We start from the raw sequence: 24,929 nt of genomic DNA, 5'->3' as shown, positions 1-24,929 counted from the left end.
TAATATATTTATCCTCACATTTGGCAAGTGAAAAAGTTTTATAATCTGAATGTCAGTACCACTGTATCGTACTGTTATGCTAACTTTATATACTGTATACAATATATATCAAAATCTTTACATAGTATTTTTTCCTTTTATTTAAATGTATATGATCTTTTTTTCTCTCTCTTGGAATAAACTGGTTATTTACTTTTCCCCTCTCAGCCCCAAAAAATCAGACAGAGAATTATATGTTATATATTTAATTTTTATGTACACAAATATTTGTAAGACAACTTTGTACATAAATGGACATAATAAAACATTTAACTCCATCACATTAAAAAAAATGTACAATAGCTAATGTAACTGGTAAGAATGCAGCCCAGCAAACACTTAAGATTAAATTTAAATGGAGATGGGACTTATGAATTTAATAGCTTACAATCATAAAAAATACTAAGAAAAAAAATGTATAAAATAATTTACATTTTTCTACTGTTTTTACTTACTGTGTCAATAACAGGGCAGTTAGTTAGTTTGAAATGGGGTGTTCTGCAGTTCTTAGTACTATTAAATGACTTAATTCAGTTCATGCATGGATGGAGCCGTTTTCTCAAGAAAATCTTCTGCCTTCTTCCTCATACTGCATAAGATGCTCAGACATCGACCCATGTTAATGCAAGTGCCAGATGCTGTCTGGGAGCACCAGGCTGTCCAAACAACCATTGAATAATGTAAACATAAATATACAAGTTGATATCTTTCTACAGTTCGAACGCTGTTACAACCTCTCAGTTGTGTAAGTTGTCAGGCTGTATACGCTCTTTAGTAGAATATCACTTAGAGTTAAATAAACTTTATTTAATATACAGAGTCATTAACAGAACTTCCTTGTTTTAACAAGTTTGCTTTGATACTTGACTGAATGTCCTCCGTGCCCCACAGCATAAACGTCCAGAAGGTAAGATCTTCCAGGCTCTAGCCCTTTAATTGTTTCTGTGGTGACAGCCTTCTGTAGGTTCTGGCTATGAAAGTATTTGCAGAGGACTTTATCTGACTTCTTCCTGGTGTCTGGCCCCATGCACTGATTCTGCTCCCTTTTTCTCTGCTCCTCGTTGTAATTTTCATCCACTTCTTTTTTGTAAATGCAGAACTTGTTCCTCTCCTGCGTGCCTAGCCACGCCACAGTTGCAGACGTACAGGTACGCAGCTTATCAAACACTTTGATTCTGGTGTCCTCTGGGAGAGAAGGAAAAGGCTGTTTGTTTGGCCTGGTGGTGGCAAGGATCTTCAGCATCGATGCACCCTTTCTGCTTCCTCGCAAACGGATAAGGTACTTGGCCTTGGGTTTGCCTCTCAGCTGGAATTGGCGCACCCCCTCCAAGTTCTGAGAGAGTAGAAGTTTCCCATCTCTTCTAACTTGGATCTGGATGGCATCCAAACAAGAGTGAATGTAAAACATAACTTTCTGGTGTGAGGAAACTGGTGCAAATCTTAAGAACTTGCTCCCCTTTCTCTTGATGAACACATCAGTGACTTTCCCATCTTTCAGTTCTACGGTCTTCTGCTTTGCCTCTTCTTTAGTCTTGGCAAATGTGCCGACGTATGCAGTGCTCATGTTTGTAAAAGTGTTAACTGCAAAAATGTCAAAATAGTACTGCATATCTGGCTTCAAGTCAGACACCGTGAAGATGTTCTTATTTCCAATACAGACTTTCTGAAGATCTACTTTTTGCTTGCCAGCATATGGACGAGACTTTGTGGCAGTAGATTTACTCATTAATGGACGTTCCTTACCAGAGTCATTCTCTGATGGGAATCCAAAGTGAGAGAAATCAAAAGGGCTGAAGTCCAGTCCAGGTTTAGGTGCCATCATAAACGCATCATCTGCATTCATTTTTGCCTCTACAGCACAAAGGCTCTTAAAGTTGTGCTCCTTGTTGATAACCACGCAGTACTGAATGGGTTGTTTCATAAGAGAACTTGTGGGGCTAGGCTTCCATGCCAAGGTAACAGTGGTGCGTCCAAGTGAAGTCACATCAACTCGGGGGTCATAAGGCAGCTCAGGGTAAGGTTGATCCGACTCTGGAGTTGTGGTGGCATACACCTTGAAATGTGTATCTTTCTCAGTTGAAAGAAGTTCTAATTGATATAAGCCAGATGGGGAACTGGCTGACATGTATGATTCAACATCATTCCCTTTGTATGACAGCAACTCTGTGCCTTCTTCTTTGATAATCTGTTGCTTTTGTTGCTCTAGTGCTTCTGGTTCTCCTGTAAAAGAAGAACAACAACTAATTATTCTCCGGGGGCCATATTACAAAAGCATCCTAAGTGACATTTTTATCTTATCTTCAGAGACAGAATGTCCTAACTACAAGTTTGGGAGAGTTGATATGGTGGTTTATACCCAATCACAGTTACAGTTCCATTATATCTTATCCTGTCTACAGATGTCATCCCTTGCACTAAAAAATATGGCAACATACAGCAATTGTAAGTTTAAAAGAGAATACTTTAATAGCTTTTACCAAGTACAATCTTAATTTTTTTCTGATAAGTATAAGTATGCTGTGTGTATGGTGTCTCTTATTATACAGTAAGAGGTGTCATTTTGAACAGTTTGAGTAGCAAGAACACCAGCTAATGCACAGGAGTAGTTTTCCAAACTAGTAAACAAATGGAGTATTATGAGATTCAAGTTCATCACCTTCTGATCCCAAGTGTGAACCCTACTGGGTGGGCTAAGGGAGTGCCTATATTGGCCCTGCCTGTAAAAATGTCCATATATGGTAGACTGTGACCTTCACAACAATTTGTAAAGTCAGCTGTTTAAGAATATTATATGGATTTTATTACCTGAGCCTTCTCCGCTAGACTCTTCCGGAAGTTCTTGGAGGCTTAGCTTCCACTCCAGAGGAGCATCACACGGTGTCACTGTTACCGACAAAGGAGTATTGTCTTCTTCCACAACAAAGTAATACCTAAGGGAAAAGTGCAGACAGTAGGGTTAATGAGTAATATTCTTACCACAACTCTGAGGAAATCAAGTTATAAATCAAACTGTAGAGAGCCATGGTTACAATTACATGTAATGATAAGCAGAGAAAAGTCCCACAGGGGTTTTGTTTTACAAGTTTATAATGCTATATGGCACTGTGTTTCCTTTTTTAAATGGGCCTTTGTTATACGCTGTCTCCAGACCTGTCATTGCTCATGTTATTGAAGTTATAATATTTGATGAGTGAATATGCACAAACACAGATGTGCGTGTAGTGTGAAGGTTTCCATCCATCTGTGAGCAGTATGTTAATGGTAATTAATTCTGGTAGACCAACCTATTTACATAGAAGTATGTTGGGCTCATTAGGATGACAGTTGACTGATGAATGAAACATTTGCTTACAGACAGCATGCTATAGTACAGCACTGCAAATACGTTCTCACTTTCAAGTCTGTTATTGCATAAAATAGCTGGGTCCATTATATAATTGTAACTGTCATTTTCTAGAACAATGGACAGGCCTGTATATAATGTATAATTTTATGACAATTTTCTTTGCATGCTTTGAAGAACTCTGTCAACAAGTTCTTTTGAAGCATGTAATTGAAATTGAACAGTCACAAATTGATAATCAAAACATGTAATAGCCAGATGTAATTGTTTGTGAAATTGTGTAGTTTTTCTGCACTAGAAACCAAATGTCGCCAGAATTGCTGTAAAAATTGAAAAATACCTTTTGGGCGTATCCCTGAAGAGGTATCCATTGATCTCAGCTCCATCTGGTATCACAGAGGAATCATGGAAAACAGACTTGTCCCGAATTTGCATTTGAAAAAGTTCCTCATCTCTGGTGGGCAGTTTCTGTGTCCATACACCAACTGTGAACACCAGCAACAACCCAGGAAAACCCCTCATCCTGTGAGAGAAATATCTGGGTTAGGAAACCTATAACAATTATCAACAAATATATCTTCCAAGTGCAGTTCAGTGACCAGCAATCAAATGACTCTCATGAGAAAGCTATATTCACTTTAAATAATCCCAGGCGGTTACAAATTTTACCAGGACCTGTCTAAAAACATTCAGCTCCAGCACCTTACATTCATATATCCACTTAACAGACATAGATTACCCTGTCAGCAGATTGCCAAGACAGGATTCAAAGGGGGTTATTCTCCAAAAGCAGATTTTAGCATGCTTTTATTAAAAATATCAATAAAAACCCTGGGTATAATTTAGAGTAACTGTGTATCATGTGTACAGATCTAGTAAGTATGAAAATCATATTCAATTATACAAAATGGACCACTGACATGCACCACCAAAGTCACAAGATATTGTGCATCTTCCAAGTGTAAAACGATCTTCTGTGTAATAGAACACTGTGTTTATTGATTTTGCTGCATTGATCAGAGCTGATGGGAAGTAAATCCCTGCTGATTTAATCAAAGTAATGATAGCCGATTATCTACAGGTACTTCAGTGCCATTTACTGCTTGTGAAGGCATGCCCTTTTAATGAACTCCTGTAAAACACAGTTCAGTGCTTCACTGTCTGCCTTTTAGCTATCTGTACTTGTGCTGCATTTGATCCATGGATTAAACACTTCACTGTCAACCTCCTTAAAACTGAACTGTTGGGTTCAACTTGAAAGGGAAATATGCCCATTAAAACCTGTGGTGAAAGCACCAAAGTAAGTTACTTAAACTTGTTTACACAGGACTTCAAAACAAAACTCAACTACTGTTCATGTTTTTGTGATCTAATTAAGCACATTATACAGTAAGCTATTTGCTTAAATATTTTTTTGTTTGTTTTTTTTTTGTTTTTTTTTTGTTTTTTTTAGCGAATAAATATTTTAGTTTTCTGTTTTACATTTTACAGTATCAGACTTGATAAATAAGCCGATTCAGTGGGCTGCCAACTGGAACAAATACATTGTTTTCTATAGTGTTGCTACATTCATGGTTTACAGATAATTGTCTGTTGCTCTAAGCAAGTATCAAAATAATAACTCGTACTATAGAAAAAAAATGTAAAAACAACATGAAAAGCAATTTAATAAAACCAGAGCGCTTTAAGATGGGAATGTTTAACTTCAGGTCCTGTCTGTGTGCAGGTCCTTAAGACCTGAACATGGTTTACAAAAATAAAACTACAGGGGTTCATATTGAAGCAATGCATCTGGAACAAGTAAGGCTTAATGTTTAATTACAGAGAACAGAGAATGTATGATTGTAATTTGGAGAGGGATAATTTCAAGGCAAGAGCCAGCCACAGTCATGTCAGCTTTGTTTTGCTTCTTTTTCAGCTTAAAAATAACCTTATTCAAAACTCCAGGCATTTTTTGTTGTTCAAAACAATTTCACCACATCTAAATGAAAGCTACCACAGTTTCTAACATAAATAAAATAAGTTAAACTTTGAAGTACTGTATAATATGCAAAAAGGACTACTTCTGCCTAAATGTTTGTGTACTGCAATATTAAATGACACACCCATTATACATGTATCCAAATTATCTTCATTTCAAGACACTAATGATGATTTTACTACTGAAGCCTACAAACTCTACAAAAGTGTATTATTCATTGGCATAAGCATTAATTATGGTTTAATATGCAGCAAGTACATTAATATCTACATGCAAAACAGACACTGTCTCATCAATCTCTTTCTGCTCCCACTATCCACAGAGTGCTGCTCTTTTATGTGATCGCTGTGACTCATAGCCATTTGAAAGTACAAACCAAGAAACAACCAGTTTCTACTTGAAATGTCTAGGAAACCACTCATGTAACACGTTGTACTGCAATAGCAGTACACAAAAAAAAAGCTGTCTGTAAGCGTCTACCCTGTCATTTAATCCTGTTGTTGTTTTAATCTAGACATGCAATCCCCAGTTAACACCAAAGTGCAACTCCACAAGAAGGTTATTGCAGGTGTGGCGTCGGCTTAAACGCTGTTATAAATAGCATTGCAGTGAAGCTTGACAAAACAATCTGAGTCTGATAGAAGTCCTTGTACACTTAAAAAAAAGAATTGATAAATGAACCCTGGTGAAGAAGACTGAACAAAGATTAAAAAAAAAAAAAAATACTAAAAACATGCTTTGCTTGTTATTGCTTAATTTACAATAAACGTTTGCATGAGGGTGTTGTTTCTCAAATCCTGCCCACAGTTGCCAGCCACATGTAAGCAGAAACTGACAGGATGTTTAAATCAGGCAATCTGAGTATAAAAAAAAGCACACAAAAATTACTAAAAGGGATACATGGCCTTTTCTAGACCATACACTGAAAGGTAGAAGTCACTACCAAATGTTGCAATAACCATAGGGTATATATGTGCTACTCAGGGGTACTGGGTTATTGTAATTAAAGGTAATAAAATAGTATCCACCTAGCTATGATTTGTAAGTGTATGTATTCCCACTCAATTTAATAATTTACATCACAAATCCTAATCTTGTTTACAAGATTTACATAGGGAATGTATTTATTTTAGAAAAGCATATACTACATAAAGCCATCTAGATATTTTTCACTTCATCAGTTTTTTTTAGCATAGTGTACAGAACATGATTTATTTATTATTTGAAGTTAGCATAATACTATATTTGTCTATCCCTTAACTGTAAATTTTACTAATTGATAGTCAGTTTGACACAAACAATCACAGAATTAACATCGGAGATGCATAGACAACAAAAACTAATATAGGTTCATAACCCAGCTGTAAAACATTATAGCCAACGTTATTACAGCATTCATAATTGCAAACAAATATAGAATGTACATATTAAAGATGCTGGAAGGCCCTTAATAGCATTCCAGTTGTGATGCCAAAGTACAAAATAGGTTATTGTACAACAAGATGCATTAACTATGCAAACAAATCTAGATAATTGCTATTCTGTGCTTTTTTTTATTTATTTATGTATTTATTTTTGGAGACCACAAAAGTGAAATAATATCATTAATTAATTCCAGTGCCCATCAAACGTTACTTATTTTAAATAAACACAGTATTTCAGCTTTATAGAATTGGGATGTAATTTTAGCTCGTTTTTTGTTATTTGAAAGGGAAAAGCATACAATATTAAAAAAATAAAAATAAAGATAGATAGATAAATGTCAGCTAGCCAGTACAGCCACCCCAAACGCAACAATTACAAATAGGCGCTTGCTGGATAAGTAACCATACAAAAATGCGTACTGATTCTTTCATCTCTAGTTTCCATATGCAAATTTAGATTTAGTTACGGTATGTTATGGTCTTCTCGTTTCTCTTTCTTCTATTCACAAATATCTTTTGGTCTTATAGCTATTGTGAATGTTGAATACTATTTTATTTTAAAACAAAATATGAATTGCAGTGTTACATGATGAAGAATTCGTTTTTACGCAATGATAGAAATTACATTTAAGTAATGATGAGTGATTCAGTCTTGTTATAGATGTAGGATTCATTTTTGTTGAACTTCACTTTGAATTAAAAAAATGCAATGATTGCGCAGTGTTTAAAATGACATTAAAATGGAAACGAAAGAGAATGCTGAAAAGAATAAAGCCAGTTGCAACATAAAACATTGGCGAATCTTTATCCAAAACTAGAACCCAATTTAGATGAATGAGTTTCATGATTTGGGAATACAAACAAAAGTTACTGCAATGATACATTTTGAAAGCTACACATACTGTAGAAACAGTCAGTGAGCTAAAATAAACTATACACCCTCCCACAGCAAAGGTAAATCCAAATTAAACAATGTCATCAGTGTTCATACAATAGCGGTAACAAAAGATAACTAGTTTACTGATCCAGGGGAATCGAAGTTCTAATTAAGTGGCTTTGGGAGTGAAACAGGTGCGCGTTGTGCACTATCGAAATCCATTCACACAGTGCATTTCACATACAGCCCAGCAAAAATGCATAAATGTTACACATTGATTGATCTAGTAGTAGCGTATACATCATACCAGCTTGTTTAACAACAGTTACAACAAAGCAACTCCCCCAGGAAAAAAAAAATATATATATATATATATAGGATGCTCTGTTTTAATTGTTAAAAAAATAACATTAGTACTATGCAAGCTGTATTTTACTACTACTAAAATATAAATAAATAAATAAATAAATAACGTAAGATCTACTGGTCTCAGAACTGGCTTCAAAGCTATCGTTTTCAAAACTAAAGTAACTTCATTCTATGAGTCCCTTAGTAAATTTGACTCTTAATAAACCGACTGTTTTCAATATCCATGGCTCAGCAAAAGTAATAGACGAAATAGGATCATCCTGATACTTGTTTTTAAAGAAGACTAAAATGAATGTGAAATATAACAATTTAGGATACCTATTACTATTCTTTACAACAATAATTTTGCTTTGTTTTTATCGGTTACATGATTTAAACAAGTGAAAATAAATCTTAAAATGTACACCCTTACCTTATAGTTTGTTGTTTTTTTTTGGCTTGTTTGTTTTTTTGCTGTGATTTCACGATTTTTTTTACAGCTATGCAAATGACTTCCGATCCGCTAAACTTGCTTTTGTGAATAACACAAAATCAGATCAGTTGAAAGAAAATGCAAAATAAATTGGGATTAATGCCTTGGACGGATTAAACAGAGATAGAGTTGTCCTTTTTTCTGTCTCGCAGATTCCTTGAGTCAGCTATGGTAAAGGGAATCGGATTAGGGTTTGTGATGCTGCTGAGGTCTGGAGGATTTAGCGTGTCTTCAATCTGTTCAGTATCCCGAATTTGGCAGAGAGTTCCACCCCTGCAGTGTTAATGCTATTGAGACTCGGGCTGAATTAAGCAGCAAACTGGAGCAATCTCTCCCTCTCAACTCACTCAATAGTAATCCTAAACCCAGCCCACCAGTCCTAGACACACATCCCAATAAACACAAAACCAACCACAGTTTACGCTAATTTACAGACAAGGCCTATCAGAGGAAAGGTCTCTGGCTGGCATCAGTTTATGAATGAAAAACAATGTTCACTAAGATATATAAATACAGTTGTACATGGCGAATTGTTTGCTGTAAAGTACTTGAAAACAAATAACAATGTACCGTAGCCTTAAAAATGCTTTGGTATGATTGTTGATCAGGAAGTTTGACATGTTTGTTTTCCTCTTTGCCAACTGAAATTATACTGGGGTTTCGCTACAGGCTACAATGTTGTCCCCAATGCCCGTTAAATGAACTGTACATTAAACTACTTGCTGCGTATTTATCCACAACAGAAGCCTGTAAAAGTTGTGACCGTTGTAGTAAAGAGAGGAATTTGCAGCCATGGGAAAAGTACATACTCCAACTGAAAACACTGCAGACATGTTGAGATGTAAAATGTGTCTTATTATGTTAGACTCCTTAACATGGCGATCTCCTACACACTGCTGTATTGTGGTGGGAGATGTTTATTCCAATTTGGAGAATGTGTTAATTTGTTACAGTTGGGTAGACCTAAAACACTCACCACCAGATTTGCTTCGTCACGTACGTTGTAGACCTATGCTATGGAAGTAGCCCTGATGCATTAAAAAAAAAATTACCTCGCAAACACGGTAATCCAAACTTACTTAAAATAAGCAATTGTAAAATAAATACATAAATAAAAACAGGATGTATTTCACTTTTGTGTTTTATATTGTATTCTTATTGTTTGATTATTTGTCGTTTGGTTACTTTGTCGTTTGTATTTAAAGCGTTTATTGTCCAAATTATATAACCTATATGTAGTATTTAGTTTTAGACAAACGGCGACGTTAAAATTATACAATGGCTATTGTTTTGCTATTTGTAAGTGTCAATTTGCAATCCACTGGTAAACACATATCTATGAGTCGTTTACAAAAACGTACTAGAGATGAACGTTAATTGCAACCTAACTTTACTGCTTGATAAGATAAGAATAAACTTTCATAGGCAACAACAAAGGCAGGTGTCCTTAACAAGCCACATAATAAATCTTTGTTTTTGTTTGCCATTCTTTTTCTTCCTTATTACTGTGTGTACCCGACTATTGGCAACAAATTCAAAACGCTCAGAAGGCTGTGTATGTGCACCTGGCCCTCCACATCTCAATTTATTCCATAGTCTTTACAGTTTGAGAAGTATTCGTCCTCTTTTATTCTGTTTTGTTAAATAATAATAATAATAATAATAATAATAATAATAATAATAATAATAATAATAATAATAATAATAAATACGTTGTCTTATACTATTCTGTTTAATAAGTCTTATTACAAATAAGTGATATCAACACTAAGCAAAATAACTGATATCAGCACTAAATTTCACATATTTGCAAACAGCAGATTAACTTTTGAAAAGAGCTCTTAAAAAATTAAAAACATATACAAGAATGCATGTATCTAAAACCCCTACCTGTGTGTACCAAATTGTTCATAACCAAGCTGCAAACCCTGTTACCAAAAACTTTTGTAAAGGAATTACCAAAATATGTTAATGCATGGGCTCCATCTAGGGGCTGCTTAACAAATGGAATCCAAAACCATCCTATTATTGGTGCGGTAAGGGTTTTTAAGACAGCATAGTTCTGCTAAATATTATTTGTAATTCAAATTTATTAGCGTAATAATAATAATAATAATAATAATAATAATAATAATAATAATAATAATAATCCTCTGAAGGTTGATAGTAGTACTAGCAATTGTATGGTGGACATTGAGTGCATTTAATGAATCTTGTATTTAACCTATAATGTCATGTTTGATAACAATGATAATCAAATTACATTTTCTATGGAACTGATACAGGCAGTACAGTCCAGACAACGACATTTAAGTAATTGAACCAGGCCTGAATTATAATTGTGTTATACCCGGATTCTGCCGAGTCAACACCACACTTTGAACAATCGCCCCACCCCCAACTTTTAGCTAAGTCAAATTTTCACCATTAATTTCCGGTTTTTAATAATAACTTATGAGCACTTGAACAAGTTACAAACAGCAAGATCACCATAACATATGTAGTCTACTAGATATCTTTAATTACTAAAACTTTCAAAATCGTGAATACTTTTAGCACTAATGGTAACTTAAATGTACACAAACACAGTAATGTGTACTCATTTCATAATTAAAACATACAAAGTTACAGGTATTTTTATTCTTGTACATGTTTTGCATTTTTATAAGAGATAGATAAAAAACCAAACTGTGTAGGTTGAGAAGCTTCTCTCAGCTTCTGCACTGGATATTGGCAAGGTGAGGAACAGTTGCAAGTGAAGGGATTTTGGATAACAGAACATCTGATGATGGGACAGCCTTAAACACAATTAAAGTGGTGACTTGTGTGACTGTATTGTCACTCAATAATGAAACATTCCTGTTAGCTGCACCAATCAAATCCAGCAACGTTCTCAGCTGGTTTTCTAGACCAATGGTGCTCAAACTTTTTATATGTTGCCCCCCTTACTTTTCATAAATCCCAATATCTTTCCCTAGATTCAACCACAAAAAATCTAGATTTAGCTAAATACATACATGTTAAGAAACACATTCTAACGAGTTCTGAAAATTGTACTTTCAGATATAATTTATAAATGTTGAAAACATGAATCGTAAATTTAAACATTTAAAACCAGTCTATAAATCTTTTTTAAAACTTGGCGAGTCAACATTTAGCTAGCACGTTAAATCTGGTTTTCTAACAAATAAATCAGCACATTTAATTATTTTTTTTATTTATTTTTTTTTTTTTTATTTACACTTGGCGAGTCAACATTTATAATAGTTTTAACAAATAAATCCACGACAAAATCTGTGAAATTAAATCTTTAAAATAAATCTGGGTTTTCACAAAATATTTATTTTACCAGCTAAATCTGAAGCTAAATGATCCCCTGACCATTGAAGCATTTGGTTTGGCTGCAGTTACCCTTACACTCTGCAAGCCAATGTCTCCGCTTCTCTGCTTCCTCTGCATACTACAATACCAACAAAATGTATACATTTCAAAACATTTTGAAAGTTTATTAACATGCCAAACAACAAGCTAAATCAGAACTTTTTTTTTGGTTAATTCTGGGAAAGACTACACGATTTACATTAAAAAACACTCAATATATTAGTGCTTTATTTTTACACTTGTACTCCATACATGGAAGCTGTCCAAATCTAAAAAGCATCTTTATCTCACGTTACATTGTGGATTACATTCAATTATTCTAAAAACATGTACTTCCTTTCAGGTTGCACAGTATAAAACATTTCCCCATCTGAAAATACACTTATACCAAAGTAGATTCACACTAATTCATATGTTTATTATGCTTTTACCATGCTTAAACTATGCATTTACTAAGTTTTACTACACATATTTTACAATGCTTTATCATCCTTATCTGTGTTATCTTAAGAGAAAGGTATAGTTTTAATGAAAGACCAGCTAAAGAAGTGTATTGGAAGAGACAGGTTTTGCCGGTGTAGGGTGATCACTTCTTTTCTAATGACCAAAGGGATCAAGAGTACAGTGAATATCTAACCTTCTGGGTTAATGTTCAAAGCTGAGTATTCATAAATGTTCTTGTAGTCTCTGAATGTTTGGTTTAGCAGATTTTATTCTAAGCTTCAAATGACATTATAAGACTGAGTAAATTCTGTTTTAAAAAAATAATGAAGGAAAACAAGTTTGAAGTTTCTGATGGGCTGTGCTTTTAAAAGTTAGCAGGTTGCTCTTATTACATCATTCAGTTTGATGTCTTGACACATGAAACTTCAGTGAAGTCACTTACATACAAGACTTGAGACGTACTTTCACTGATGTTTTAATTTGAGAATAACTGCCAGTCCTCCTACAGTTGAATGAAAATGTGGTCTGTTATTTCAAGAATGAAGTATTATTCCTTATGGCCTATGCACTAAAACAAATAATTTTGTAACACCTACATTATACTACATTATACTGTTCATTAGGTTGGCTTTTGTGTATTGCAGTTTCCTAAAACTTCTCAATATGCAACTATGCTGTAATCAAGTCTTCAGCTGCTGATAATGTTCTGATATATAAATTAACCAGTAATAATAATAATAATAATAATAATAATAATAATAATAATAATAATATAATAATACATTTCGCAAATTTACTTTGCTGTGATTATCAGTGTTCAGGCTTTGCTCTCACAGGGATGCTGTAGACACATCCACATCCTTCAGAGGGAGTTTAACAGCTTATCAGTTTCCAGACACTTACGATATCAAAAGATATAGTCCAAACAAATAAGCCATTTCTGATGTGTGTTAAACGTAAGAGAAGGATTAGGAGTAGCTGACAGCAAGGAGTTGTTCTTTACCTTACCATAGCTAGCTACAGTAGTTACTGCACTCCAGTATGACACTAGCAGACTTCAAAGAGTCTAGATATCTAGTGCTTTCCCAGGGTTTACTTCCATCAGTAGCTCTGAGTACATTTCCGTATAATTCTTTCCAAATGTCACAGGCAATGCATACATGTAAATTAACATTCTTCTCACACCCTAGTAAATAACTCAGTGAGTTTAAATTCTATACTGCAAGTCAAAGCACTGTCATTGTGTGTTCATGTGATGCCTAGTGCAGGGTTATGAAGTTCCCTGGGTTGGGACATAAAAACTACATTCTACATACTTCCTTAACAGGTTTGTGAAAGGGAAATATTTTCAGTACTGTAGACATGTTTTACTGTGATATTGTTTATTATTAACTAGTGTTTCTTAGCAAAGAATGTATTACTGTAACGTTGTAACCCAATTAAGTTGTGTTTCTAACTGCCAGATAATCTTGCCATGCCCACACATTTTCAACCTTTTTTGTACAAATACTTTAATAATATGCTCAACATTGCCACAGCAGGGGAGAACCACACGTTTCACAAATCCAGTTGATGTGTGATCTGTCTGTTTTTTGAAGATGGCCCAGGAAGACTCTTATCTGTCTAGTGGATCAGTTGGAGGTGAGTGCTGGCAAGATAAACCAGATGAAAAATGCAGAACATTTGAAAATAAAAAAAAAGTGCTGCTGAGTATCTGTGGACTGATTCTTGCAAGAAAGATTACCAAAAAGGTCAAAGGTTATGACAGGAGTGGGCCCATAAGAAACTTCAAAACCATTGCTTTAATACCACTTCAATATCATCACTTTTCTCTGTAGCCAAAAGCCCCATCGGTGGTATTTCTCTGAGGCATTTGCAAACATTCTGCTAGTCCTTGAGTAAACATGGCAAGTCATTATAAGCCGGCTATCTTTGGAACAGCTCACGTATCTGTGAAAGTGTTTACTACATGAAAAGTAGTAGGCTTTAAAATACTCAGATATAAATTGATAGCTTAAATAACCACAGCAAATGCAAATGTATTAGGCCATGGGTATTCACTTGTGCCTTGTTTCAATCATGTCCTTATTTAATGAATTGAGCTGTCCAGTGCCTTGCTCATTTAACTGGTTAATTGAACCAATGTGTTAGTGAGGCCCTGGTTTGAAATGGACTGAAAGAGCCACAGTGTGGATCAGTTTTTAGTCTATGCTTTAAGTGGAGTTTGTTTTTTTTATCTGTATTGGTTAGACTGATAATTTAAATGCTTTTTTTTGTAATTTGGAGGATTACAATTGTAAATCTAAAATAATAGTTTTTTTTTGTTTGTTTTTTAAGTGTCTGGAACCATAGATAGTAAACTCAGCCCTAAAAGATAATAGGATAGGACACCCACTATGCTCCAAACTAACCATCAGACAGTTTATGTGTGCTTTATACTTGCCTTTGTATCTTATTTGTGGAAATTATGTTTTGTTTTCTGTGGCCTACCTTGTACTTTTAAGTTATGAACAAAATAACGCCGCATAATCTACAGTCTTTTATTATACAAGCAGAATATATGTTTCGATGTACTTGTTTATATTTATAAAAATAGCAATTTATATATATTAATATCACAGCTATTTACATGTACATTTAACATAAATCAGTATTGCACAGAAAACAATTACTATAAGACACTGATGAGTCAGCATGTTCTTATACGTTATCGTTTTTTGGGGTACCTGGAAAAACATAAAAAAACATATATTTACTATGCAGACCTTCTTTCACAGAGACAGTGTACTTCATTATGAATTTATAGCATCACTACTCATATTAACAAGCTACTTACTAGGGGTACTCAATATCATAGCTATCTTAAGTAATGTATTCTTCTCCTTGCTTAGATTGTCTTTGCATACAACTTTTACCAGTTGCACTTAGAGATAAGACATGTTTGAGATTGAGAGTCATAGAGGTCATAGATGTGCTTTAACATCTGAGCTTTAAAAAAAAGTCACCAGGATGTGAATCTAAACAAGAAGAAGAAAGCACTCGTTAACATTACTGAGATCTTTTATACCCACAACAAGTTTCTCTTTAAGAAATAGTTATTTTTCACAATAATGTGATGACAGTTTACTGGGATCAACTAAGTGTCACAAAATGTAAACAAGCTGTTGGAATGACACATGTCGTCCCTTCATCAGGTTAAAACGGAATCTCAGAAACAAAATCATCTGATGATGTGTAAAAATATGACACCCCACACCACCCCGCAAAAATGTTATTTTGTCAACTGTAACTTTTTTGTGTGGAAATGTATGTAAAGAATGTGACTTTATTGAGGAAAACAGTACTTGCAACTGAACTGGGGTAGAAGTAAGTTAAAACTATGGTAATATTTTCTGAAATATATGATGGATAATTCTAGCATTATTGGGCTGAATAATCTTAGAATTAACCCATTTCTTTATTTTTTAAATTTAAAAAACAAAAAAATTTTTTAGCTGTTGCCAATTATTATTTTTTTTTAATTATTTTCTCCCAATTTGATATGTTTAATTATTTTTTTTAGGCTCAGCTCACTGCTATCACCCCTGCACTGATGAACACATGCTGTCCTCTGAAGCGTGTGCCATCAGCCAACTGCTTTTTTTCACACTGCAGACTCACCATGCAGCCACCCAGGAGCTACAGCGTTGGAGAACAATGCACCTCTGGGCAGCTTACAGGCAAGCCCGCAGGTGCCTGGCCAGACTACAGGGGTTGCTGGTGTGCGGTGGGCCGACAACATCCTGGCCAACCTAAACCCTCCCCCCACGGGCAACGCTTGGCCAATTGTGCACTGCCCCCTGGGAGCTCCCGTCCACAGTTGGCTGTGGAATAGCCTGTACTTGAACTGGTGATGTCCAGGCTATGGGGCGCATCCTGCACTCAATGTGGAGTGCCTTTACCAGATGCGCCACTTGGGAGCCCCACTGAATTAACCCATTTCTGACACTAACAATAACATTACAAACTAAATCACACCTTTAGCTTTTCTGTTGTTCCTAAAAATTAAAAAAGAGCAAATTTATTAGAACACCCCGTTGCTTCTGTAGTTTTGATTTGTTGTGCATATGAAATCAAACCACTGTAACTAAAAATCTTGGAAAATTGATGGAAAAGGAACACATAGCCACACATGATAAAATGCAGGAGTTGTTTAAGATGCCTAATTAAAGCACAAAGTGGCCTATCACACACGAGTGGCTATTGTTTCTATATCATTGATTACTGACCGGAAATTTAAATTCTCACACCCAGAGGTTTTCATGCAGGTAGGTACAGTACAGTATATAAAGGATATGAATGACAAATCTTGAGGTGTTCTAATAAATTTACACAGTTCTGTATTAGTCAAGAATTACTGTCATGTTTGTCACCTTAATTTGATTATACAGTAACCATGAACCCATCTGGAAAGAATGTGTTTGTTCTTGTTTTATTTAATTCTAAATGACCCCATAGAGATTAACAAAACAGAGTTTTACATTTCAAATCAAGGATCTATTTTTCTATACAAAATTTCAGCCAAAAAGCTTGTGGCACTTCATACAAACAAAAAATGTAAATGAATAAGGTAATGTGCTGTTGTCTTACCATTTGCCGTGTGGTTAGGCGGGATGTGTTGAACATCTGGAGGAAGATGGTCAGAGGAGGAAACAAACCACTGGTAGTTTGGCTGAATAAGACAAAATAGACACATGAAAACACTATGTCATACTGAGTTCAGAGTATGTCACACCATACAATAAATCTTTTGATGTTTTGGATTAACAGTTGGAGTGCATATAGTAATGGTGTGTAATGCAGATAATGGGGATGGTTTTGAAAATTATTTAAGCTGTGTTCGATTGCTGCAGATGAAATTATTAGCTCAGGTTTAGTGTTTATAGATCAATATTTGGAAACAAGAAAAGTGCCTAGAAGGGAAATGCCTTTGTCAGGCTTTGAAATGTAGTTATTTAGCAGACGGTTTCTGAATTAGGCTTTGTTTTTTTTAAACTGCCTCACAATGTACAAAAAATGCCTCGATTATATATACAGAGGGAACTAATAAGTCTTTCTGGGGACAGTTCAATAGACGAGAAAGCCTATTTAAAAAAAAAAAAACCTTAGAAACGGTTACTGCGGTAGTAAAGCATTCGGTAGTGCGGTAAAATATAGAAATATGCAATGAAGGTCATGATGATTTCTACATTTACAGTGCGTTACTCTGTAAGGACGCTTCACTTATTCACTATTTTACGTTTTCTTTTGTGTAATTCAAAAACCAAAATAACAAGGGAGCACTGTAGAAATGCAAATGCACCATAGTCAACTTTTACATGGGATGAAGGAAGCATTACAGACTAAACAAAAAACCCCTAGGCTTTTAGCAGCTGCTTAATTTGCTGTGGTATTGACATCTCCAGCCATGCTGAAACAATTAGAAGATGACTATACAACAGAACCACTCACTGAGTGCCGCTGATCCTCCTGTCTGTCCTGGTGTATGCGTGGACTTGTGGTTTCTGTGTAGTGAGGCAACAATCTACAGACCTTGGCCCTGTGAGGTAATGCTACCCATTGTGAGCAGCAACGAGGTGGGGGGAAATGTGGGCTGGCAGCTAGCTGTGAAAACTCTTCGGCCTGTGGAGACAGAAAAACAAAGGTTGGAAACCAGTTATAAAAGCAATGCTTTCATTAAATATTTTTTGAACGTAATTTATTATTTTGTAACATAAAGCATATTAAATAGTAAACCGCTTCACTTAAATGATCAAAAAATGTCGGTTTTAAGTTTAAAATGAGTTTAAAAATTAACTAATTTGACATATTGTGCCTATGGAGTAGGTTATGTAAATGCTGATCATGCTGTACTGAAGTAAACAGTATTTTTAGTAGTGTTTTTTTATAGAATGTATTGCTTTTATAAGGCATTCATATCTTCCTTCAAATGCAAACTAGATATGGTTTAAAATGTTGTTAAAGAGACTTGGTTGAAGGTATTTTCAAATAACCCCTTGAATGTAGATCAGAATTATGAGATTTATTGCTTTCTGTATAAGGTAAAACATTTTCATTTATAAAACAGTATGTCGTTCTTACGTTACACTTATTAGAGACTAATATATTTTATGATCAATATAATGTCCAAACTTAATCCACTTGAATTAATAAAAAGTGACTGTTCAAAAATCTACTTTTAGTGGGGGTTACACAGTCTGGAGGCAGGTCTTTCTACTTTCATATTTTATTCCTAGTTCCCCAATGTTTTTTTTTTTTTAGGGGTGAAAATTAATAACAGCTTGGACTGTTTATATTAATTCCACATTTTCACAACATTAACATCCATTTGTTTTAGTTCATGACTACTTTGCAGGTAATAATATATGTATCAGTTGCCTTTTAATAACAAGGCGTTGCGCTCTAAGAAAGAGGTACTGACAAGTGCCTACAATGTTTATTGGGACAGTGATTAGAACAGCAATTAAATATATATTCTGTTACAATACCTCCTGCTTCACCTGGTTCCCGATTACCTCCTTTTTCTTGTACAAATGTTTAACCTGTGGGTAAATACAAATGTATTTGGCTTTTGTAAAAACAGAATGTGTTACATTACCATTATTTTTATAGGTGAAAATCCCAAGTTTTCTACACAATGCTGTGTTCTGAATATCCTGTTCACACAGAGTGGAATGCTGAATACTATGCTAACTGCTCTAATAACACAGGAAGAGCCAGACGTAAACCAAGCAAGATCAAGGTGCCGGCAAAGTCCAGCATTCAGAAAAGGACTACTAATTCAATACAGGTTTACATGACAAGAATACCTATTCCTAGTGTGAACATGAACAGAACTGAACCTGCTGTCAGTGTTAAAATGGATTCCATAATGGTAGTAATTGTAAAATTTGAGAAAAGATAATTAAGCATACAAAACATTGTGGCTTAAAGAGCAATGTGGGAAGGAGGAAAGAATAATTTTGTTGTGCACAGGAGAAGATTTACAATAAGAAAACAACAATTAATAATCATTTTCTTTGTATTTTGTAACACGTTGAAAGAGAAAGATTTTAAGTTTTTTTTTTTTTTTTTTAAAAAGACGACTAATTTTTAATTAATACTTACTATTGCCTAATAAAAACTTCTCAGAGCATTAAGGATCAACACTGCACTGGTGGTCAGCTTATGATGCAGCTGGACTGTGTTATTTTGGCATGTTTTTCAAACAAACAATTAAACAAGAAGCAGTTCCTTGCATCCATGGAAATACTTAAGGCTCTTCACCATTTGGGTGCTATATGAATGCATGTACTGTACTGGGGCAAGGTGTGATGGTATATAATGAAGGGGAAAAAAAAGTTTGCTCATTAAAGTAAAGGAGAAAATTAGGCCAAACTTGACAATGTCTTTAAGTCAAAGCACAATCAGCATTTGCTCAGACAAGTTCAGGTATAAAGCCAAGTCCAGACTTTTCATTAAAACGATAGTAACTGAATAGAAAACCAAGTCAAGGCTCTACTATGTTAGTGGGTGCAGGCTATAGAAGAGCAAACATGATGCATGATGGGAAAACAGACACTTAGCAAAATTAGTATCAGGGATAGATATATCTGTGTCTATATAAATGTCTATAAAGTGTGCGAAACAAATTCCGAAGTGCTGAGCAACTGTAAAAACAGGTAATGGAAGATTTTTGGGGACATCACTGTTACGAGTCTTTGGTCTGGTAACATAATATTGCAGAGAGTTTGGACAATTTACAGCATAGCTATTCAATAGTTTAATTCCAGGTGCTGACCTCACATAACATGTAATATCACAGAAAAAAAGACAGTTCACAGTTCACATGCAGTGTCATAAATAAGGCACGAGCCATAAAAGATTCCAAATACCTCAAATCAAAAGGACTGGTAAGTGAAATACAGTACCTGAGATTTCAGCAAGTTTAGCTCAGACTGCAGTTCTTCATTCTTTTCATTAAGCCGTTCCCTATCGCACCTCTCCTTTTTGAAGTCTTCCTCATAGATCTGCACCTTTGAAACAACGCAGGCAAAGCAAATAAAATGTAATCAAGGTTTAAGAGTCATACAGTCTTGCGCACATTTATTAGAACTCCCCATCGCTTCTGTTGTTTTGATTTGTTGTGCAAGATATCAAACCACTGCGACTGAAAATTGTCAAAATAGGCAAATTAGTGATTGTCTAATTTAATGGATGACTTTAATAGGCCACACATGCAATTCATTTAAAATCGTATGAGGACAGGAACACAGCCACAAATGGTAAAATACATTAAACCTTTTAGAAGTTGTTAAGATGCCTAATTAAAGCACAAAGTGGTCAAACATTTTCACACGAGTGTCTATTGTTTCTATATCTTGCAGGTGGGTTTGGGGAGAAATCAACAAAAAAACAGAAGGGAGACCACATCAAAACAAGAACAACAACTCAGGTAAGACAACCATTAAATGTATTTATCTAAATGCTAGAAGTATCAGAAACAAAATTCTAGAACTTGAAGCTACTGCACTAACAGGTAACTATGATGTGATAGGTGTTACAGAAACATGGTTGTCTGAGAGTGATGGGGACGAATATAATATTTGTGGGTATACACTGTATAGGAAAGACAGGCAGGACAGAACAGGAGGAGGGGTAGCGCTATACATAAGAAACAGTCTTGAAACCCAGGTGTTAAACCTGGACAAAGAAAATAAAACCAAATCAATATGGGTCAGAATAACGGACAAAAATTCAAAGGGCATAATAATAGGAGCATGCCATAGACCGCCAGATTCAGACGGTGAGCACAATAATCTGTTATACAATGACATTAGAAATGTGTGTAGCAAAGGAGAAGCCATACTAATGGGGGATTTCAACTTCCCCCACATAAAATGGGAAAACCCGGTGGGTAGCGCGAAGGATGAAATAGAAATGGTGGAAATGACAAATGACTGCTTCCTAACACAATTTGTCAAGGCACCGACTAGAGGGGAGGCATGCCTTGATTTAGTCTTTTCAAATAACGAAGATAGAATAACTAAAACAGAGGTCAGAGAACCACTGGCAAACTCAGACCACAACATGGTCTCATTTGAAGTGTTTTTTAAAACCCCAAAAGTAATGACTAAAGCTAAGGTTTACAATTTTAGAAAAGCAAACTATGAAGGTATGAAACAGAGACTAACAGAAGTAGATTGGAGTAAAATAGAGAAAACACCCACAGAAGAAGGATGGTTGTTCTTCAAAAATGTAGTACTAGAGGCGCAAAACAATTACATCCCTAAAGTAGACAAATCTAAATGTAAAACTAAATTGCCAAAATGGTTTAATAGATCAATTAAAAAAAATATTCAGCGAAAAAAGGCACTTTACAGAGCATTAAAAAAGGACCAAAAAGAAAGTACGCAGAAAGAGTACACAGAACTGCAAACGCAAGTCAAAAAGGAAGTTAGAAAGGCCAAGAGAGAAATAGAAATGAACATTGCTAAGGGAGCTAAAACCAATTCCAAAATGTTTTTCCAATATTACAACAGCAAGAGAACATTCAAAGAGGAGATTAAATGTTTAAGAGATACAAATGGCAAAATCGTAGATGAAGAAAAAAAAATAGCAAATATATTAAATGATTACTTTTCACAAGTTTTTACAAAGGAAGATACTGACAACATGCCCCACATGTCATCCAGTTCCTATCCAGTTTTAAATAACTTTAGCATAACTGAGGCAGAAGTGTTAAAGGGACTAGGAGCTCTTAAAATAAACAAATCCCCTGGGCCGGATGAGATCCTCCCAGTAGTACTCAAAGAAATGAAAGAAGTAATTTACAAACCGCTAACCAAGATCATGCAGCAGTCTCTTGACACAGGGGTGGTACCGACAGACTGGAAAATTGCAAACGTAATACCGATCCACAAAAAGGGAAACAAAACTGAACCAGGTAACTACAGACCAGTAAGCCTGACTTCTATTATATGCAAACTTATGGAAACTATAATAAGATCCAAAATGGAAAATTACCTATATGGTAACAGGGTCCTGGGAGACAGTCAACATGGTTTTAGGAAAGGGAGATCGTGTCTAACTAACTTGCTTGATTTTTTTGAGGATGCAACATCGATAATGGATAATTGCAAAGCATATGACATGGTTTATTTAGATTTCCAGAAAGCTTTTGACAAAGTCCCGCACAAAAGATTAATTCTCAAACTGAACGCAGTTGGGATTCAAGGAAACACATGTACATGGATTAGGGAGTGGTTAACATGTAGAAAACAGAAAGTACTGATTAGAGGAAAAACCTCAGAATGGAGTGTGGTAACCAGCGGTGTACCACAGGGATCAGTATTAGGTCCTCTGCTATTCCTAATCTACATTAATGATTTAGATTCTGGTATAGTAAGCAAACTTGTTAAATTTGCAGACGACACAAAAGTAGGAGGAGTGGCAAACACTGTTGCAGCAGCAAAGGTCATTCAAAATGATCTAGACAAGATTCAGAACTGGGCAGACACATGGCAAATGACATTTAATAGAGAAAAGTGTAAGGTACTGCACGCAGGAAATAAAAATGTACATTATAAATATCATATGGGAGATACTGAAATTGGAGAAGGAATCTATGAAAAAGACCTAGGAGTTTTTGTTGACTCAGAAATGTCTTCATCTAGACAATGTGGGGAAGCTATAAAAAAGGCTAACAAGATGCTCGGATACATTGTGAAAAATGTTGAATTTAAATAAAGGGAAGTAATGTTAAAACTGCACAATGCACTAGTAAGACCTCATCTTGAATATTGTGTGCAGTTCTGGTCACCTCACTATAAAAAATATATTGCTGCTCTAGAAAGAGTGCAAAGAAGAGCGACCAGAATTATTCCAGGCTTAAAAGGCATGTCATATGCAGACAGGCTAAAAGAATTGAATCTGTTCAGTCTTGAACAAAGAAGACTACGTGGCGACCTAATTCAAGCATTCAAAATTCTAAAAGGTATTGACAGTGTCGACCCAAGGGACTTTTTCAGCCTGAAAAAAGAAACAAGGACCAGGGGTCACAAATGGAGTTTAGACAAAGGGGCATTCAGAACAGAAAATAGGAGGCACTTTTTTACACAGAGAATTGTGAGGGTCTGGAATCAACTCCCCAGTAATGTTGTTGAAGCTGACACCCTGGGATCCTTCAAGAAGCTGCTTGATGAGATTTTGGGATCAATAAGCTACTAACAACCAAACGAGCAAGATGGGCCGAATGGCCTCCTCTCGTTTGTAAACTTTCTTATGTTCTTATGTTCTTATGTTTCTAAAGGATATAAATGACAAATAGTATGTATACATTAAATAATAATTCATTTTGAACCATTTAGCTTGACTGTGGGTTCTCGCATATATGAAAATGAACTATCATGCTATCAGATTAAAGTTGCTACTAACCATCTGCTGTTTTCTGCTCAATAGAAGAATTTAAATATGAACTCTAACCCACAGCTTCTTTAGCACAAGCAAACAAGCTAGAACATTAGACTGTCTGATTTCTCATGAAAGCCTGCTCTAACAATCACAGTCCAAGCAGAAAGGTTAACCATCAGTTTCTAGTACAGTATCTATATTAAACTACATTTTACTACTTGTGGTATAAAAGCATAACCATAAAGGTCAGCTAAGTGAGCTTGTCAAAAATGTCATTGCTGATTTTCCTATGTGGTCATCACTGCATTTATCTGCTAGTCACGTTATTAACCACAGCCTATGGGTATCCCTAAATAAGGGTTATCTTTGTAATATTTCTGTACCTGCTGCTGAAGGACTTCAATCTGTGTCACCATCTCTTCTCTGCCAGCATTTCTAATTGACGCTTTAAGGGCTTCTGAGAGGGCCTGTCGTTAAAAAATAATAACAAACAAGGTGCTGTGACACTTAATTATTAGCTGTCCACTTTTGACTGTCCATAAAGTGGCTCCACATGTAGCTTTTAAGTGGTTTTGGGGTATATAGGCCCCTTATTTTACAACTATAGACAGACATTCTAACTCCCATGTCCTTATTGTGTTCACATCATTAAGATACATGTCTACACTTCCACGGAAAGGAGCAAATGTTGGTGTGTGTGTATGTACATATTATGTATGGTGTGTGTTTTATATATATATATAATGATATTATATATTAATATATAATTATATATATATATAAATATATATATATTTTGTTTAGAATCTGAAACCGTGGGGTAAATAATATAACAAACAATAGTATTATCATATGTTCCCTTACAAAATACATTTTAGACCAAATGTAGGTCCTCACAGTTTTCTAAAGGTTTTTTGTATGCATCGGAAGACACTTATAGTGAGCAACCAGTACGCATAGACACTTAGATATTCTATTTCAGGATTAGTTTGTCAAGCACATGAAATGTAATGGGTCCAGATTTTGCAGTGTTGTGTTAGGCATACTAAACAGAGTGCCTTCAATGTGTAATCCCCGATCATTAGCCCCTCAGTTTTCTTTTGAAGAGATTGCACTGGAATGCGAGGATGTCAACAGCTTTTTGCCTGCCATTCTCTCGGAGATCCTGT

General features: G+C 35.2%; 1 protein-coding gene and 1 pseudogene across 1 annotated transcript; both read right to left on the bottom strand.

Moving 5' to 3' along the window:
* Nucleotides 1-286: 286 nt before the first annotated feature.
* On the bottom strand, nt 287-8,562 carry LOC121323765 (protein NDNF). Its single transcript, XM_041264971.1, has 4 exons — nt 8,446-8,562; nt 3,723-3,905; nt 2,845-2,969; nt 287-2,259 (listed from the first exon to the last, which is right to left on the bottom strand). Exons 2-4 carry the CDS (start codon nt 3,902-3,904, stop codon nt 863-865), a joined length of 1,704 nt encoding a protein of 567 aa, XP_041120905.1. The 5' UTR covers nt 3,905; nt 8,446-8,562; the 3' UTR covers nt 287-862.
* Nucleotides 8,563-16,341: 7,779 nt separating this feature from the next.
* LOC121325818 overlaps nt 16,342-24,929 on the bottom strand; it is a 48,348-nt pseudogene continuing 39,760 nt past the window's right edge.

Source organism: Polyodon spathula, chromosome 1 (genome assembly GCF_017654505.1).
Source record: "Polyodon spathula isolate WHYD16114869_AA chromosome 1, ASM1765450v1, whole genome shotgun sequence".
Taxonomy (NCBI): Eukaryota; Metazoa; Chordata; class Actinopteri; order Acipenseriformes; family Polyodontidae; genus Polyodon; species Polyodon spathula.
The sequence above is the reverse complement of the archived record's forward strand: the minus strand, read 5'-3'. Positions and strand labels throughout refer to the sequence as shown.

What these genes read in the sequence shown, in the direction of transcription:
- LOC121323765 (XM_041264971.1), bottom strand. Translation starts at nt 3,904, where the DNA reads ATGAGGGGTTTTCCTGGGTTGTTGCTGGTGTTCACAGTTGGTGTATGG. An exon ending in TTCAGGGATACGCCCAAAAG is followed by an intron (nt 2,970 to 3,722) that starts GTATTTTTCAAT and finishes CTTTTCCCTTAG; the next exon opens with GTATTACTTTGTTGTGGAAG. An exon ending in GTCTAGCGGAGAAGGCTCAG is followed by an intron (nt 2,260 to 2,844) that starts GTAATAAAATCC and finishes CTTCTTTTACAG; the next exon opens with GAGAACCAGAAGCACTAGAG.